The sequence below is a fragment of the Dioscorea cayenensis genome, chromosome 6 (assembly GCF_009730915.1).
Source record: "Dioscorea cayenensis subsp. rotundata cultivar TDr96_F1 chromosome 6, TDr96_F1_v2_PseudoChromosome.rev07_lg8_w22 25.fasta, whole genome shotgun sequence".
In the NCBI taxonomy this organism is placed as follows: domain Eukaryota; kingdom Viridiplantae; phylum Streptophyta; class Magnoliopsida; order Dioscoreales; family Dioscoreaceae; genus Dioscorea; species Dioscorea cayenensis.
The window spans coordinates 19,790,501-19,811,417 of NC_052476.1; the positions used below are offsets into that span (position 1 = coordinate 19,790,501).

The following is a 20,917-nucleotide window of genomic DNA, read 5'->3' on the forward strand; positions in this document are numbered from 1 at the left end:
TTGAAATAATTAACGAGAATTTTAAAAATAATCATATACCAAAAATTGCACAAAATAAAAGGCCTATAATCTGCCACACTCGCAGATAAATCACTCTTACCGATCAAAGTAATATAAGTTCTCCTCTAAGAGTTTGCAAAGAACCAGTTTTTTTTTTTTTTAAATAATAATAATAAATAAAGCTTTTGCCTTTAGAGAAGAAATATGAACAATATGGGTTGTGGTCTGGTCAATAAGATTAGGAGCGATGAAAAAAATTGCCGGATGCATGCATGATGAATCTATTCTGTTCTGCTCAAGTAGTAATCCCCGACACTTGTGAAAAGATGTTTACCCAACTCAAATTCAACCTCGGGCAGATGCTCGAGGCATCCAACCTTTATCTGCAAGAGCCAAAGTTGCAAAATATGACATCAAATCAAGATTTCAAATCTCAAACTTTCTTTAGATGGAAGTAGCATGTAAATCATAATATGACCACCAGAGAGGAATCACAAACCTTGCCTTTCCCAGCTTGAAACTCCGACTTCAAATTTGACAAGTCTCTGGATAACAGATTTGTTTGCAAGGCTTCAGCATACATTTTGTTTCCTGAGACAACCAAACAATGAGAATCCATCATAGGGAAGGGAACACATTAAGATTAATTTAAAAATATAAGCACAACCTGAAAATAATCTCAGAATAGCTTCTGATTTGAAGATAAGTGCAGGCCTTGCTAAGCTGATGATGAATGAAACACCAGATACACCTCTATATTCCTCCTTATAGAATACCACCTGTGAGCAGTAGAAGAGAAGGCATAAGTTGAGACCTCACCTCACCTCACCATATTCAATTCAGAAAATATTGAGTATAGAAAATGAGACAAAAAACTGACAGCTTGGGGAGGACACAGAGTATGATGTAGCAAGGGAGAACCCAGGGATTCTCGGATGTATTGTTCCTGCCAAGCAATTTGACGCAAAGAAGCAGCCATGAGGTAGTGTTTGTTATTAGGAAGCTTATATATAAACAGGGCCACTGAAACAAAAATAACAAGCAATTAGCATATATCCATAAAGAACATACTTGTGAACTAACAATATTCTCCAAAATCTGCTTTCCATCATCAAGCGGTTCATAGTAAACTTCCACAATATCAGTTGGTTCTAGGCCAGCTTTCTTGCGCAATTTCTGAATTCTATTAACAACCTACACAATAGAATTTTAAAAATCAAGTCAACCATCAGAAATTGGTTTTTCAAGCCAGCATAGCCGAGGGGGGGCCAAACAATATATAGGCATACAATAGAAGGATGTCAGACCAAAGACAAATTTAATTAATTGCATTATAAATACACAGTAAGAATATTTGATCAACAAGATACCCAATGGCCCACAATGGCTACTGAAAAGTATGCACTAGCGGAACATAAGCACGAACAGAAAACAAGTAGACATGAAAGCATTTGAGATGTTATGCAATAAGCACCTTACATAAATATCTGTAACCCATGTATGCCAGTTCAAAATGATGTATCATTACACAAATATTTCTGTGAAAGGGTTGATTTTTTTTTTCACCACTACTTTTTGAAGCACTTGTCAAGATGGCTTCCTAAGAGTGTTTGCTTTTTCTCAAAAGATCCAAGTTGAACCCTTTGGCAAAGAAAGGACTTTTTTTTTTAAATAAAGCTTGAAGAGCCTAAAATAATTCTAAAGGATGCTGCTGGAGGCAACCACTACAATGAAAAATGGTCTTCATTAAAGGAGATTATAAAAAAAAATTTGGCAGGGCAAAACAACCAAAGAAGTATTGGTCAATGTCTCATGGTAGAGTTGCCACCTATATCAATTTTTATGTAGCAAACAAATAATAAAGAAAATGTTGTCCAGAGATCAAACTCATTATAGTACAAGTAAAATGCGCAATAAAGACACTCATAGCTACCTCACGAGCAAGTCCTGCCTCAAACAATGATTCATCTGCCCGCAGGTCCAATACCACCAGAACATCACCTAAACAAAAAGAGGATGTCAATTGATCACCAAAATCATCTTATGGTTTACAGTTTGGCTGAAACATGAGAATAAGAGCACACCATCACCAGCGGCATCAATTTCCTTATCAGTTACATTGTCTGGACACTTGAACTGTCTCACAACCTAAACACAAAAAACATCATTCAGCCAAATCTTATCATGCCAAAGGTTTATTCTACATCAGACAGTGCAGATCTACTCGAGTGATAACAGTTTCCACAATCCAACTATTATCTACAGATAATATAGCTAATAATTGCAAAGCACCATTTATTCCCAAGACCTCATTCTAGGAAGAAATATAAAAGTTCAGATTATTGTAACTCAGTGCAGCCACTCATACCAAGATCATTGTTATTTATGAAATGACACACATATTCAATTATTTTATACTTATGGCTCATCTATTCTAATTACTTGTGAAACTTCAGTTCCAAAATTAAGCACTTTACATTTTTATTGCATATAAATCTGGCTGAAATATTTTTGCACGTGATGTGATAAAGAATAAAAGCTGTGAATTGCACATATGTCATATAAAAATGGCAATAAGACATATATATTGAAAATTTTGACATATAGATGTAACCTTGATATCATTCAGCTTCAAACAGTGCCCAGAAATTGTTACTTCACCAGATTTCTCAAATGCTAGGATGTCAGGCAGTGACATTGCTTTGATCTCCTTGGCAACAATTCCCATAGATTTTCCCAGTCTCTTACCTAATACACTGCAAAAGAAAACTATGGATTAGATCAAACAGTGTCGAACAACTATATTAAGTGAATTATTATGTATTTATGTTGGAACATTGAATAAGCGGAAGAAAGTTCAGGAAATATACCTGAAATCAGGCTCAGCACGTAAAGAAGCGTATTTCAAAGGATCGTTGCATGGAATGATAGCTTTGACATTCAGTTCCTCCATCACATACTTTATTCCAAAAATTGAAGAAATTATTTAAACAGAATAAAAAAAATTCAAAATACAAATCACCAACACAAAAAGAAGAGGATGATAGAATAAGAATGGAGCAAAAATTTAGATAGCCAATAAAGTATAACTATCAATCATCAGTAAAAGGTGATATGAACTTATGGCAAACAAGATCATGCACCATTTTTTATGAAGCTAAATGAGGCTTAGGATGGATTCTTAAATCTTAACATACCTCTCGTAATTTGCCTGTGATATCCTCAAGAAAATCTGCATCAGGATGCACAACAACCATCTCCCTGTGGTTAAATAAAAGGAAAATTTTGTCAAAAATTGGATAAATAAACCACAAAGCCGGAGAAGTAGCTGAATATACTTTAATGGTGCTTTGAGAGGTTTGTTATGACGCTCTCTGATGGCACGAGCAAGATCAATGACCGTCATCATCCTTGTCACGCTTTGTTCAATGCGCTCCTCCCTCTGAAAACATCAGACAAACAATGAAGTAAAACAAGCAGATTTCTTCCAACACATGAACATATCACTCAAAAGATTTTGGGAAGAAGATGCAACCTTTCCTTTCGATGAAGGAAAAGAACAGTAATGAATACTTTCTTCAGCACCATCCAAAACTTTGTGCAAGTTTTGATACAGACCCTCAGTGAAGAAAGGCGTAAATGGAGCCATTGCCTTACAAGTAGTTAAAAGCACCTGCAATGCAGAATAAGATATCGAGAGATACACTATAAGATTAAAAAATTGCTTAACCAAAAGCAAATCAACATAAAATAACAATATTGATATAAAGTGATGATAGGCCAAAAGATAGTTTAACCTAAAATGCATAACTCATGAGCTGAACCCCACTAACTAAAATTTGCATTGATGTTCCTCATGAAAAACCAAAACAAAAATTCTTCAATTGTGATAAACATTTAAAAATTACAGTCTCCAAGAGGAACAGAAGCTTCAAATTGACTGAATAATAACACAATAAATTGATATGAAAAAATGCCAAGAACTTAAGGAATTACTACGCATTGGAAATAATACGAATTCCTTACATGGTATAGTGTTGACAATGAGATTCTGCAGTCATCTTCTCCAGTACGGCCCTTCAGCCTCTTCCGATTAAATCTTACATATATATTTGTCAGATTGTCAATAAATTTCAGAAGATATGGCACAACCTGTATAAATGAAAAGAATCATAGTTAGCACAGCACAGGACTTAGGTTATATCACTACTATAATATGGGTGAACAAACAACCGTATACAAACGGTAAGCATCCATTTCTTGTCGAACAAATTGAACAAGACTTTCAGTAGCAGAATTGATCCACTGGTCAAGCACATTTGAAGATGTCTGGAGAGTTGCAAGATCAATGGGCACAAATGGTGCAAAACCATCAACCTCCAGCCTCTTAGCATTTTGAACAAGGAACCTGTAAGCATTATACCATGGAAGGAAGACATCTTTGACCTACATGAATGAATCATAGAAAATAAAAGAAATAAAAAAATGAGACAGATGTGATCTGAAACAGGAAAAATATGAGCATAAAAGAATGCAGATGGAAACAAGCTAAAGCAAGGAAAAAAAGTGCTTAAAATGATGTTACTCACAACACTGTACACGCCATCCTTCTTAAACCTCAATGGCTCAGCACGGACAACAGGTGAATTGATAAGGTATAGTCGTAATGCGTCCTGCAAAATTCAAGTAGAACAAGAACAAAAAGTGAACTTTAATTTATAATATAACTACAAATGTATATTTATGTATATAGGTACACACATGTACAAGTCTAAATGTGGAGAGAAGAGAACATCTAAGATGACAAATCACATGTAAACTTCTAAATGTCATATAAATGTGCAATATAAAACAATAGACATAGTTTATAAAAACTCATAGATAGACTACTTACAGCTCCATAATCACCAATTACATCCATGGGTGAAGGGTAGTTCTTCAACCTCTTGCTCATCTTCTTTCCATCCTCCGCCAGAACAAGGCCATTGCAGATGAGATTTCTAAATGCTGGTTTTCCAAATAAAGCAGTAGAAAGTACCATGAGAGTATAAAACCTGCCAAAATGCAAATCCAAGGCTTCACTATCAAGAGACAAGGCCTATTAGACACTTTATTGGTATTTAGTAAAGTTTGCTATTTCCACAAGAAGTCACCCAGGAAACAAATCCCAAAATCATAGTTGAAAAATCATGATATTATATTGAGATAAAATGAATATGAATCAAAACAACAAAACCGAGGGAATATAGCACAGCATACACACAGAAAATGTTGATTACATCCGAAGACCACACAATATTAATTTCAGTGGGAAAAACTATCATGTAGTTGGACTGACAATGAAAAAGAAAGGGTATCAAGATGCACCAAAAAACATAAACAGAATCTGTTTTCCACAAATGTTAATAAAAGGATTTGGTGAAGAAACCAACCACCCACGAGTTTGGTCAAGGCCTTCAGCCACAAAATGACCAGGGAAATTCTTTTCAAAGAGTTCAACATTCTCAAATGGATAATGAATATAAGCATATGGCATAGACCCACTCTCAAACCAGCAGTCAAACACCTGCAGAGCAAAAAGAAAGTTATTATGCATGTGTGAAAAAGCACCTAGGCTAAATTATTTTCATCAAATAACCATTGACAAAATTACACTATTGCCCTTTTGTCCCTAAATATAAAAACAAAACCAAAACTTTTTTTTTTTTTTACAATGACAACCTTTTTTTCTCAAACTAAGCTTTTTCTCATCTTCTCCACTTAGCCTGCCATGAGAAACTTCTCAACTTTAATTTATTTTGACCAAATATACTTGAAAACACACTACAACCTTTTATCCCTGTACACAAACATAAAACCACAACTTTTCCCCAATCTAAGGTTTTCTTCATCTTCCCCACTCAGCCAGCAATCCTCTTCTAGGGTGTCAAGGTGTTAATATATTTCTTAAGCACTAATTTATATTGGATTTGCATAAAAGGAAAATTTGATTGCATATGTCCTAAATGGTAATTTCATAGTTTAGAAGCACCTCCACATGCACACACCCAAACACACATAAGAAGACCAGAGGGTATGACTTACTCATAGAAACACTTATCAATTAGTCATCCAAATATATAACTCCTATGTAAGCACTTCTCCAAAAAAAAAAAAAAATGCTTCCAAAATTAAGCCAGGAACCTTTTTTAAGAAGTGAATCCAAATGAGCCCAATAGTTCTATTCAACTTGCAACTCTAGATTGGATAATCAATTGGGCGCTCCCCCAAAACAAGTTAAGAGCATATATATTTTCTTAATATGCACTTAAACATAAAATCAAGCTTCTAACAAGAAAACGGAAGAGGTTCTACTCCATTAATTGAGAAGGCAAGGAAAAACTAACACAAATTTCGTGCAAGGACTGCATTTCTCATAAGCATAAGTTAGGGGGCAAAAGCATTTGGATGAAAGGGTGTCATAAATGCAACAAACTAGCCACACCAATATCAAGGATACAAATAATACATCAACAGCTACGCAACTGTATATTCAAACCTTGAATTGAGATAATTATCACAATAACCAAGAAATACGCAATTAACTAAAATACCAATCTGGAAGTTAAAGTTTAATGATTATGGTAGCCTCGGAATTTACAACTAGTTTAAACTACATTTTCACAATATGGGGTAGAGTTTAAGTTTCTTTAAGTTCTGCTCCAAACTAAAGAGTAGCATATGTTAATGTATGATGACAATGATGCGTGACTTACATACTCAAACTCCCAAAAGCACTCCACTGTGAAGAAGAATTAAAAAACTACTAGTTCAAGTTATTCAATAAAATGAGGTTAAAAATTACTCACATCATCAACACGGCGTAGAACACCATGTTCAGGACCACGGCTAGAAGGAATGGTGATATGATCAATGAAATGGCGATGTAGATCAGTAGCCTATACAATAAGTACAAAACAAAACATAAAAGCAAAAATTTAACATAATATTTGATGCAGAAAATAGAAAAATTGGAAAGCAAGAAGCTATTATTCAGTCATGATACCACAAACAGCAAACAACCAGATATAACATAATACATAAAAATTTAGAACAGACCTTAATGCCCGAACGTCTTTCAAGTTCATCAATTGAATCAATAACGACTTTTTCCTCACCATCCTCACTAACCCATACTGGCAGAGGAGTCCCCCAAAATCTACTTCGGCTAACAGCCCAATCTCTAGCATTCTCAAGCCAATTATGAAAACGTTTTTCCTGCAAACAAGTAGTTGCGAGAAAGGGAAGACCAAATTCAGAGAAAATGTTGTAAATGAACTTCCATAGAAGAGAGAGACAGAAAATTCAGACCTTAACATAGTCAGGCACCCAGTATGTTTGTTTATTGCTCTCTAGCAATTGATCTTTAATCTTCTCAACAGACACAAACCTAGAAAAATCACACAAAAGTTAGAAGGCAGGCAGCTGTAGATAAGCAAAATATTAGCTCATACATAAATAAGATAAAATGTATAGACAACAGAACTCTGAAATGGAAAAGCACAAAAGTTCAATTATGAGAAAATAAAGGAAATTGTCCCAAAGAGCATGCATGGCCTCTGCCAAGATATCCTGAGTTCTTTGGGACACTAACTTCACTTAAAAGGATTTGGTTGACACTTTGATTTTTATACAATTGAGAAAACTCATAATTGTCTCTATATAAAAATTTATAATAATAATAATAATAATAATTATTATTATTATTATTATTATTATTATTATTATTATTATTATTATTATTATTAAAAATAACGTGAGAAAAGGGGTACTGCGAGTTAAAAAAGGAGCAACCCAGGTCATTGGTATGGGTCCAGTGGCCCACTTTATGGAAAAAAGGTATAATATTTTCTTAAATTATTTCATCAAATAGTGATCATGAGAAGTCATTAATGTTCCCCTGGTAGAGAACCTTAGAATTTCCTGAGTAATTGAATGAATTGTCTTCACTTGATCAAAGCATGACTTGATAAAATTCAACTTGTCCAATCATTGGCTAATGAGCCTCATCACCAAAGTGAGGACATCAGATAGACATAATAAAGAGCATATTGAACTCAAGCAACCTCCTCTTACCAGCTAGGAACAGCCCTATAGAGAAGAGGAGTGTCCGATCTCCAGCAAAAAGGATAGGAGTGCACCATGCTTCCAGTGCTCACAAGTCTTCCCTTTGCCTGAAAATTTTCAGGCTGCCTCTATCAGTATTAATCATGCTGAGAACCCACAAAGAACATAAACCACACATACAACATCTGTTACATTATGAAGCTACAATTAGCAAAAAAGACCTTGCATTTCTATGTGCATTAGAATTGTTTAACGACATGAACAAATTCTGAACCAAAGTATACTGAGAAAAATATAGCTCCTTAATTTTGATCAAATGCTAAGTTCAGGCATAACAGTGGTTATACTTTCATAGATGAAACCCAAAGATAATGACAATCTAAACAGGCACAATGGCAGTGTGAGAAAAATGTCTGCATGCTGTTTTTTGCAAGATAGGCACCATGGTGGACAATAATTATAGCTGAATTTTGTTTTCTGGTGGAAAAGGAGGAATTATCATTTGAATTTCGAAAGGCCAGGATAGAAGATTTCATCATGTCCTCTATCCCATTATTTAATACAAACCAAGCTCACAATATGCATCTAACAAAAAGCATGCTCAGACATATTTTGATAAATATTCATGCCATAGATCCATCTATGGTCCACAAAATACTTTGACAGTGGCAAGCTCCTCCCCATATTGATGTAAACTTTCAAGGTATGCAACATTGGATTGGCATTGAATTTTTACCTCAAACAAGGATGTTCAAATACAGAAATGATAGGGTGGAGATGTCTATGAAGTAAGAAATTCTAACAGCTAAAAAAGAAAGAAAAACTACAAGTAACGAAATATCAACTTTATGAAGTTGCATAACCACAAAGTCGCAACACATGCAAATTGTAAAACATTATCTAGAGGATCGTTGTTTAAAAACTTCAACATATTTTGGCATTACTAAAGACCAAGTCACACACGCATGCACGCACGAGCACACATGTAATAAGAGAATAAGCCGAGTAATTTATTGTATGCAAAATTGATAACACATCTATTAAATAACAACTGTGTTAACAAGCAGTTTCCTTACCTTTACAGCATTTATAATATCCTTGTCAGCATCCTTCACGTAGCGACCATGAAAATCCGAGATTCTCTCAGTAAAACACCCATCAGCATCAACTGCTACAATAAGGTCCTCATCCTATGGAACAAGTAATGTCAGGGGGGAAAATCAAATGCAAGATATACACTCACAACCATAAGTTTTGACAATGGAAGCCAAACTGATTTTCTTCAATGCAGCATTGATATAATAAACTAGAAACAGAGGAAGAAAATTACTATTGTCTAAAATAGTAAAAGAACATGGTTGGTATTCCACATAAAAAAAATCAAGTAATCCTTTTATGTTATTGAGATATGTGAAATATGGCAACACAAACAACTGCACCAACTTCTATTTATAAAGAACTATGATGTTCTTAGTCTATAATCAAAATCCAAAAGAGCCAAAATTAAGTTACTACCGTGTAAAAGAAATTCAAATGTCATGGGCATTTTCCATTGCTAACCTTTTGAACAATACCTGCTTCAACACAAACTCGGTAATCATCCTCACCAAATGCTGGAGCACAATGAACTATGCCAGTTCCACTATCATCCGTGACATAATTGTCCGCGGCCACCCTAAATGCGTTACTGAACTCTGCAAAATAGTCAAATAGTGGCACATATCTGCAAAATTGGATTCAGTATTCAGCCATCGAAATTATTCACATTATGTTACACAATTAATGCAAGATGAGGGACAAGGGAAATAACGATGGTGTCACTATACAAAATAAAGAAATAGCATTGAATGGAACACAACTGGAAAAACAAAAACACTTACTTCTTGCCAACCAGGGAAGCCCCTGTTATCTTTTCCAATAATTCATATGTTTCAGTATCCAAGCCACTCTTGACTTTATCATCAACTGTCCCCTTATTTTCAAATTTACCATTGGCTGCTCCCTTGCTCTTACAACTTTCTTGTGCGGCAGAATTTCTAGCAGAGGGCTTTGTTTTCCTGCTGGGCAAGGAGGACAACCTAGATTCTGCTACAATGTAAATCACCCCACTAGACTTGTCCTTAACCTGATAGTTTTCCAGAATTTCAGATGGATCAGAACAAAAAAGACATTCCAAGGAACAATAAGAAAGACAAAAATGCAGCCTTTTAAGAGCTGAGAAGCAAGTTGGAACAAGGAAGCCATGAACTTCAACCAAATCAAGTGAAACTAACAAAAAGCAGCAACAAGAAACTATATTATAGACATGCTCTGTAGCAAATCTACAACTTTAGATAAATGTCCACAATAAATATATGACTCATCGGATAAATAGAAATCTACTCAACAAACCTTGGCATAGACAAAATTAGCATTAACACACAGAGCAAGATTGCTTGGGAGCGTCCACGGCGTAGTTGTCCACGCTACAAGTGCTGCATTCTGTGGATCATCCTTCAAAGGAAAAGCAACCACAATTGCTGGGTCCGGCACATCCTACAAAATCCAAACAAAGTCCAATAATAATCAACCTAAATCCTAATTTGAAAACCGAATGGTCAAGCATAAAAATCCAAACCTTGTAATTCAAACCCGCCTCGAAGTTGGACAGCGGGGTCTTGCAACCAGTGCTATACGGCATAACCTTAAACCCTCGGTAAACAAGCCCTTTCTTGAAAAGCTGGGCAAAAACCCACCACACGGACTCCATGAATTGGGGATCCATGGTCTTGTAATCGTTCTTGAAATCAATCCAGCGCCCAGTGCGAGTGATGACCTCCTCCCATTCAGCAACATAGCGAGTGACTATGCCACGGCACTCCTCATTATAGGCGGCAATACCCATTGCAAGGACATCATCCCGAGATCGGATGGCAAGCTTGGTATCAATTTCAAACTCAACAGGAAGGCCATGGCAATCCCATCCGAAGCGGCGGGTGACATGCCAGCCACACATGGACTGATATCTAGTGACGACATCCTTGATGGTACCTGCGAGGATGTGGCCATAGTGAGGCTTTCCCGTGGCGAAGGGAGGGCCATCATAGAAGATATACTCAGGCTTGGACTCCGTGCGCTTGAGCTGATTCTCAAAAGCCCGGATATCGGACCACAAGCGCAAGATGCGCTCCTCTTGGTTGGGAAACGAGAAGTCCTTGCCCTCGCATACCTCTTCCATGGTGGATCCGAGCGCCGGCGCCGCGGTTGAAAGGTGGAGGCGGAGACAGAGATGGGAACTGGGACAAAAAGGAAAAAAAAATACAATACTCTAGTTGGTCGCATCTTTTTCTCTGCTTTTTGGTCGCCCTACTTTCGAAATCCTCGATTAGTCTCTATTTTTTTGAAAAGTGTCACTTGGTTAAAAATGCTCCAAACCAGTGCTTCTATTTTTAGAAATGTGTCCACTTAGTCCCTCCAAGGGTGCAGCGTTTTAAAAAGTAGAGGGACCCAGTTGGGAGCATTTTTAACTAGTCGAAGACATTTTCAAAAAAATAAAAGGACTAGTCGGGGAGCATTTTCGATAGTAGAGACCAAAAATAAGAAAGAGAAAAGATGCTGAACTATTTTAGTGATTATACAAAAAAAGGGTTTTTAAAACGTCTGTATAGACGCAAAAGGAAAGGCCGAAGCTTGTAATTTACACGCCTAACTTTTATTATTACTAGCTTAAACACCCGCTATTACCTTATTAAGCTTTTCTTTTGGTTTTTATCATTTTGCGACAAGAATTCAACTAATATATATGTCTAATGTAAATATATATATATATATAAATTGATTTATTAATATCTTTATTTAAGGTAGAATGATTGAGAATTTTAAATTTGAGATCAAAATTTTGTATGACTGTATATAAATAATATAAAAGATATAGATGGTGGTTGTGCAAATTTTATTGGGATGGTGTGGCATTAAAAATTAAAAGTGACTGATTTATATGACCAAATAATGTTTTGGGAAAATAAAGATTTGTGGTTTACTTATTTTATTTATTTTATTTAGAAAATTAAATTTTGTAGACAACATATATTCATTAGATAGTATATATAATAAGGATTGAATGATCATATGTATAAGTCTATAAAAAGTAAAAAAAAATCACTGAATGTTAAGATTACTCTACATCTACTTTGCAACAAATTAATTACAATTTTAGCATAAAGACTTACCAATTGTGGCTCATGCTTCCATTAATGATGCTCGTAAAGCTGGCATGATCACATCAAATCTTTAAAAATATTTTTGTTTTATTCACATGTCCAACAACTATAGCAACACATGGAGTAGTGTATATTTATTCAAAAGTTGGGACATGTAAATAGGAATTCCATTGGAAAAAAACCAATCACAATAAGTGCAATATGATCAAGGGCAAAAGCTAAGAAACCCATGCTTTGATGTTTAACTCTCTAACTTTGAAGTGAAGAATGAAGAACTATATATGATTATATAGATAGCCACGTATATACACCATTTTCTTTTTCCAAGAACACCTTCAAATCAAATAGGTTTCAAGAGCATTACAAAGAGGAAGGTAGGATAAAAAAACACCAATAATATGCATAATAAAAGTGAGAATAATATTTTAAAAATATAGAGAAAACATTTAATAACCAAACACATGTCATAAAATAATAACTATAATTTAGAATGAGTTGAATGCCATAATAGATTTGTTATAACCAAACACATATTTTCTTTCTTCAATAATTTGGGAAAAGAAAGTTAGTCTAGCAATTACTTTTGAAAAAGTATACAATACAAAAGTATACATACATTAGTGCCTGCACACAATTACTCATGCATGAGATCATTACCTTTCATACATCACACTGGATCATAGTCATGGAGCCTAGATGCTGATTCTTAGTTTTTTTCTTTTTTCTTTCTTATTATTTTTTTTTCTTCGAAAAAACACAAATGTATGCATGCATGAATCTGGGTTTTCAACAAGCAATTATGAGAGTTTAAAGGGTTTAAAAGACACAATGCTTTCTGTAAATTATCAAAACTGGTGAATTTTTATTTTTAGCACAGAGAAAAAAAAAATACAGGCCAAAAAATACAGGCTGTGATAAAGATTCTTTACTAGGTTTCAGTACAGTTTGTGAATCCATGTATGCTAATACTTGTGCTTCTCAACAAATGTTTATGTAGATACCATGAAAGGATGCATGAACTGAAGTTTGAAGGGAAACATTGTTATTGATATATATATATATATGTAATATGATAGCTAAACCAGAAACCAAACAAAGAGGATAACTACCTTAAACTAAATGACTTATTTTTCCAATAAGTTCAAGCTTATGTACATCTTAATCAAGAACCATCTGAACACAAGCAAGCTTGAAACTAAAACAAATCATCCAACATAAACCATACCCAAACTAATCACTGAAAAATACTTACACCCACAATCTATTCCTTTCTTTCTTCGCTAAGAGATCATCGTGGTTGCTGCCATTATGAATTAATAATATTAGGACAGACCTGCAATGTAAGTATCAACCTTATCATTTGATCAAAATTCAACATTGTATGCATAAATTTAAACACCAATGCTTTTATTGATCAATAACTCAATATCAACCTTAGCTTGAACAACAACCTAAGTGAAGAGCAGAACAAAGCCGAGAAGCCTTGGAAACAGTGAACGACGGCCAACTTCGCTGGATCTATGAGCAAAACAAGAGCGTCAAACTGGAACGGTGAGAGAGGAAAGTTAGGGTTGAGAGTTGTGGGGTAGAGCGAGAGTGTGTGTGTTACCAGCTGGGCGGGGATAGACCTCGGATCGAGAGTCGGGGTAACCAATGAATCTTGAGAGCTTGCGGAGTGATGACGTCGGGCTCACATTGCCGGCGACGTGCGGAGTGATGGCATCGGGATCAAGGACCGGCTAGACCACGGCCCCAATGCCAACATGATGTGCTCTTCGATGACCTCGACGCGCGTAACCTCGGCGATGAGAACGTCGGCGAAAGAGACTAGGGTTTGGGTGAAGAGGAGACAGAGATCAGGGATTAGGGTTAGGGTGAAGAGGAGACAGAGATAAGGATTAAGGCTTTGCTTGGATTAGGGCTGGTAACGGGGCTGGGGACGGAGAGGGGTCTCCCCGTCCCCGTCCCCCCGAGAGTCGGAGACGGGGAATCCCCATCCCGACTCCCCGACCGGGGGGGGATGTTATCTCCCCGTCCCCATCCCCGCGAGGATCCGTCCCCACGGGGATCCCCATAAACCTATAAGTTTTGTTTGATTTAAAAAAAATCTAATACTAATACACACTAACACACATGATAAACATAAAAATCATTCAAAATAAAGCTCAACAAACCAACAAAACAAAATTTACAAAAACAAAATACTCCAAATGTTTAAGCAAAACGAAATTTAATGAGATAATTTATAAAAATGGCAAAATTATAAATAATTTAAATTAAAAATTTATATATATATTATTTTTTTAATCGGGGACGGGACCCCGCGGGGCGGGGATAGCAATCCCCGCCCCCGCCCCCGCCTGCTTTAACAAAGCGGGGGACGGGTTGGCCCCCGTCCCCACCCCCACGGGGGGAATGAACCGAGGAATCCCCGTCCCCATCGGGTTGGGTCCCCGCGGGGATCGGGGATTTCCCGCCCCGTTATCAGCCCTAGCTTGGATGGGGGTTTTGGAGGGTTTCATAAAGTAAGGTAAGGTAAAGTAAAGGAAGGTAGAGGAATGTTTTGAACCATACTTTGCTTGGATGGAAGGTAAGGTAATTGAAGGTTTTGAAATCTTATTGTGTTTGGTTGGGAGGTTTGTGGAGGTAAGGTTACATAATATATTACTATATTACCCTTGTGCTTAATAAAAAAACAATGTTATTATATTTCATTTTCAGTAATGAAATTAATTAAACAATATTATTAATAAATTAAGTAATATTTCTCAATTAATATAATTCTCCATTTCTTTATCATTATTTTTTATTATTATTATTATTATTATTATTATTATTATTATTATTTATTTTTTTTAATTATAGTTAGACTGAGGAAGAGATTAAACAATATCATTTAATAGATTAAGTAATATTTCCCAATTTATATAACTCTCTATTTTTTATCATTATTTATTTATTATTATTACTTTTTTTATATTATGAAAAAAGAAACTAGAGTCACATACAAATTGCTACATCACAACCACCACAACCAACATTGCCATACTTCCTTTCGGCACTACAGACAAAGAAAGCAATTTGTATGTCCATCTCGTGTTGAACAAAATAGAAACACATAACCACCTAGCAATTCTCATTATAATTTGCCATTACAACATTTGCAAATAATATATGACAACCTAGCAATTTGTGATATATGACAATTCACTATCACACACAACTCTAAGCATTATTAATACAAATCAAATAGAAACACAATTATAAATCAACAAAGATGATGAAAATAAGAAAATTCTCCCACTTGGTTTTGCTATTACAACATTTGCAAATAATTTGTTTCGCCATTACATTAAATAAAAATACCCCTTGGTTTTGCCATTACAACATTAGCCAAAAAACACACTTGTAGACATTAACAAAAATATTGTCAAATTTAAGATTGTCTACTCCTTTGCACTTGTTTAAGCCTATAACAAATAAGAAGATAATAATTAGTACAATGTCTAATATTCACAAGTATGCAAAAGGAAAATTTTCGCCAACGATAAATGTTTACCTTTTTTTTTTTTTCATTCATGTGGTTCTCGATCATAACTCATTGAAGTCAACAATAAAGATTTGCGATGTTCATTTGGACATCCCATTATACCTTCCAACATCTTGGGATCATTGATGAGGAATAAGTAAGCTTTGTTCAGAAAAGGTTGTGAGAACACTAAATTCACAAGCATGACCCATACATCAGACGCTTTAATTGAATTTGTGTTTTGACCAAATGTGTTCAAAATATTGTTGGTCACATTCAACACATTCTTTGATACTTCAACTATTGCCGTCGTTGATTGAACAAATGCATTAGACATCGTTTCCACAGCCATAGAAAACTTGCCATCTTCATCACGACTATAAGATCTTCTAACCTTCTTCGACCTAGAAGAACTTGGAACTTCGGGGGATGCTTCATCTCCAAGCTCATCATCATGAATTTCTATGTTTTCATTGTCCCCCAAATTCTCTAGGTTTGCTGTGTTTTGGGAAACCATAAAATCAATGTCATCAATCGCACCTGAACAAGAACCACCAGATAAATTCATTGAATTTTGACGTCGTCGTTGCCTCATTTCAGATGCAATGCCCCGTCGCTCTATCTTGTCCATAAAGCTGAACCAACTTCTCATAGTTTCTAATACTCTTATTCATCCACTCTGTTGCTTCCGGTTTGGCCTGCACATGAAGAAATGGTAAAAATATTATATCTAATAATATAAACATTAACTTGCACTTATATTTGTTAAACAAAGGGAAAAATTACCTCAATTAAGTGTTGCCATACTTCCGGTTCAGCATCCCACATTTCCTTTGTTGGATTCCAAGCAAATCCACTCATCCTGTTCTTGAAAATATCATAGCATCTAGTAAATGCTCTTTTAATGTTTTTCATTCGGTTTTGAGCCTTCTCCTTATCTATTGTCTTCTCTGGAAATTTTCCCTTTAACTCATAGACGATGTTATCTAATGCATGTGTTGTGAAGGTGCCGCCAACTCTATTGCCCATTGTTTGTTGATGCAAGTATGCATCAATTAAAGCATCATCCATACTAAAGTTCCAAACACACATGACATTTCCATCATGAGCATTTGTATTTGTTTTTCTCCTTGGCATATCTCAAACTACAATAACAAACAACAAAATTAGTATCTTCATATATACACCTCCATTAAGAGCATAAATTACATACATAAATGACCACACATTAAATTCACGTTGCAATTAATACTATTAAGTTTGCATTGCAATTAATACTATAACAAAAGAATCCATACAAGCCATACATTAAATTCAAAACGATACAAATAAGTATCCACTAGTTAATATAACAGAACATACATTGTGGTATAATTATATTGTGGTATAATTACGAAAACAACTTTGGTTATGGGGTATTGGATTATATTTTTATGAAAAGAATTTTGGTGTGACTTGGATTTGTAGCCGTATGGAGGTTTTGTGGTTTTTTTTTCAAATACACCCTTCACAAAACTTAAATTATAAATTAGTCATTAGAAAAAGTGTTTTTTTTTTTATAATTCGTTATATATTCCAATAATTATTGCATTACAACTTGTTTTTTTAATATTGTTTTATTAATTAAAAAAATCCAAAAAAATCAAATTAAAACTGAATTAAATTTTAGTTAATGAGAAATTTGTTAATAATAATAAATGGAATATAATTATAAATGTTTTTAGGGATATTAAAACATAGAGGCTAGAGTATAAGGAGACGTTGAGATTATTAATTATTTTATTTTCTTTTGATGCAATTTTTTTAATAAAAATCTTACTATTAAATTATATATTTAATAATGAAGTTTAAACAATTAATAATAAGATTTTTAAACTCAATAACAAATCTAAAAAAAGCAATTTAATACTCTTATAAAAAAATCAAGTTACTTTATATTTACCTAGGGATTAGCTATGAACTAAACATGATGATTATAATCCCTAACTAATCCCTAGGTAATTTTTAAAATCAACAATTTTACCTACGGAAACTAATCCCTAGCTAAATAAAAATCCTAACAAATAAAAATACCCAGGGACTAGCTACAGGCAAATAACAATGACTATTTACCTAGCTAATCCCTGGGTAATGTAAATGATGTTCAATATACCCAGGGATTAGCTAGGAACAATAGCAATGAACGTTGCCCTAGCTAATCCCTGGGTAATTTTAAAGCTGTTCAATTTACCCAGGAATTAGCTAGTAAAAAATAACAACGAAGAATTTACCTAGCTAATCTCTGAGTAATGTTAAAATTGTTCAATTTTACCCAAGGATTAGCTAGGGTATAAATACCAACGGATAATTTTCGATGGTAATTAAGTGCTAAATATTAGCCGTGAAGTTCCCGCGATATTTAGCAATGGAATAGCTTGGGAAAGTTTTGTCGTTGCTAATTCCCTAGGTATTTCCCTGTGAAATCCCTGAGTAATATTTTTAACCTTTATAGCTAATCATTCCTTTCTAATCCTTAGCTATTTCCTGGCGAATTACCCAGGATAATGTTTCATGGGTAAATTTTGTTGGTAATTAACAGTTTTCTTGTAGTATTAGACCATACGAAAAATCAAAAGTAGCAAATTCTAAAGACATCAAATGTAGTGGATTAACAAACCATGTCAGCATCAATGAAAGCATTTTAGGTGTTTAATATAGACTAAATTTTATTTTTCTTCATCTTTGCATATCCCTTAACCTGGCTCTTTTACGCTATACAACATCACCATTTGCTACTGCTTCCTCAGCCTGCATTCAGAAAAAGGCATGCGTTATAACAATAAGTTCCAAGAAAGTGAAGAGAAAAGCAAGGAATTGTTGAGCGACAATTGAGAAACCACATAATTTTCTAGTAGAGAATTAAGGGATACCTCAAATGTTAATGTATTCTATCCAAGTGCACTGTACAATAAACAAACAGTATTACTGTGTTTATAAATAGTAATGCAGTGAAAAATAGAATGCACAGTGTTTTGATCTGAACTGTTCGATCAATTTCAGCACAGTACCTCAACAAATCTAAACCGTTCAACCATTTTTGTACTACATCTACATCAATCTTTTATAAACAAACCAACAATTAATGAACCCAAACTAAAATCCAATTAACATTCACTGTACATCCTAATTAATACTGTGCTCAACTATGGACATCCACAGTTAATGTTTTCTCATATATATGTATATATATTTTTTGCAGTATTTTTTTAAAAAAAAAATTCAAGTTGTATTGGTTTAATTAAATCAAAGAAAATAACAGCCCCTTGCTACTCACTAGGTACTAAAATGGTACCCAAAAAAATAGTGCATAAAAGAAGAAAAGTACTGGCAGATATGAATGGAGGCAGTTTGATAACAATTTACAAAAACACAATCATTCTAGTGAATGTACATTAGCTTAAGAATACTCATTATTCAGGAGAAGAAATTTAGGAGATTTTACTGCTGTTGCTGCTGCTGCTTGTTCGATTCGATTTTGGTATAGCCTTTGATTTCCATGTCTTTTTGTACTTTGTTCTCTCTTAACAGTTAACATCATCCAATGAACTATGAACAAGGTACATGCAATGGTTGAAGTTTTGAGGGAGTGGTAGGAACTAAAGAACAACTCTAGTTCTTAACCAAAGGAATGAGAGATTGCACCACATCAGTCATTTGAGGCCTGTATTCAGCTTCTGATTGCACACAAACTGCAGCAATTGCAGCAACCTATTGCACTCCTTCATATTAACACAAAAATTCAGCAATAATACAAATCATAATAAATTAATCTATCAATCAATAGAATTTGAAGTAACCTGAATTAGATCTTTCTGAGAGTATTGGCCTTGTAGAGCTGGATCTACCATTTCCTTTAGTTTTACTTTGTTTGTCAGCCTTGGCAAAGCTTGTTTAATTTAACAGAAGCGGTAAAAAAAATTTTAAATATATAAAAAGGTTAAAAGAGAAGATACTATTCTTAATATACTCACCCAAGAAACAAGAATGTCTTCTTCAGGTGGCCTTTTGAGATCAACAGGTTTCCTGCCAGTAAGAAGCTCAAGAAGAACAACTCCATAACTATAAACATCTGACTTTGTGGTGAGCTTTCCTGTTGAAGAATACCTACAAAAACCCAAACAAAACAAACAAACAAACAGACACTTTCATATAATGACAACAAATTATTAATTGAAGTATTTGGATGTAGAAATGACTCACTCTGGAGCAAGATATCCAGTGGTTCCCAAAACTCTGGTTAAGACATGTCCATTGATTCTATCCGAACCGGTTCTTGCCATACCAAAGTCAGAGACTTTAGCTCTATAATTATGGTCTAACAATATATTACTGCTCTTGAAAAATTAGCATAAAGTTGATGTCTAGAGTTCAAAGAAGAGAAAGAACCTGCTAATTCATCATCAGAATGTGCCAAGATGTTATTCCCGTAGAGGCACTTCCAGAGCATCAAAGCCTGCCATGGCCTGTAACCTTGCGACTGGACCCATCTCTATTAACAAATAATTTCCACCAAACAAACAAATGAAGCCAAAAACATACTATGTTTTTATATATCTCCAAGCGCGTTTAAAAAAAAAAAAATCTTGAACAAAAAATGAATAAAAAAGAAGGGTCGCAATTGCTTCCAATAACAACACTTCAACGTGCATTCCAAATTAAAAAGAAAACATACAACAGACAAAATCTTCAATGCCCAGAGGAAAATTCTCACAAATATGGCTCAACTTCTCTAAGATAACACATAATAGTGTTAGGAAAATAGTTAGGTAAAATAGAGGATCCGCAGGGGAAATCAAGAGAGCAATGAGACAATAAAAGCACACAAGATTTACGAGGTTCGGCAATGTGCCTACGTCCTCGGGAGTGGAGCAGCCGTAATCCTCTTATTCACTTGTCTCTCCTCACGGTTGAGACAAAAGACTAGGGTTACAAATATTTATAGGTAAAAACCTAAATTTATCCAAAAACAAACCTATTTAGATCCTAACCCTATCTGGATTCTAAACATATCCATATTTTAAACCTATCCGGATACAAATCCTAT

General features: G+C 34.7%; 1 protein-coding gene across 1 annotated transcript; it reads right to left on the reverse strand.

The window, feature by feature from the left end:
- Positions 1-147: 147 nt before the first annotated feature.
- Positions 148-11,376, reverse strand: LOC120263473 (isoleucine--tRNA ligase, cytoplasmic-like). Its single transcript, XM_039271387.1, has 26 exons — positions 10,724-11,376; positions 10,498-10,641; positions 9,987-10,231; positions 9,667-9,829; positions 9,183-9,296; positions 8,116-8,213; positions 7,351-7,429; positions 7,099-7,257; positions 6,849-6,938; positions 5,433-5,566; positions 4,895-5,054; positions 4,590-4,673; positions 4,234-4,446; positions 4,027-4,152; positions 3,536-3,673; positions 3,339-3,442; positions 3,198-3,261; positions 2,871-2,959; positions 2,615-2,756; positions 2,085-2,148; positions 1,934-2,001; positions 1,072-1,194; positions 881-946; positions 668-779; positions 500-591; positions 148-383 (listed from the first exon to the last, which is right to left on the reverse strand). The coding sequence occupies exons 1-26, from the start codon at positions 11,321-11,323 to the stop codon at positions 282-284; spliced, it is 3,573 nt and encodes a 1,190-aa protein (XP_039127321.1). The 5' UTR covers positions 11,324-11,376; the 3' UTR covers positions 148-281.
- Between the last annotated feature and the right edge of the window lie 9,541 nt (positions 11,377-20,917).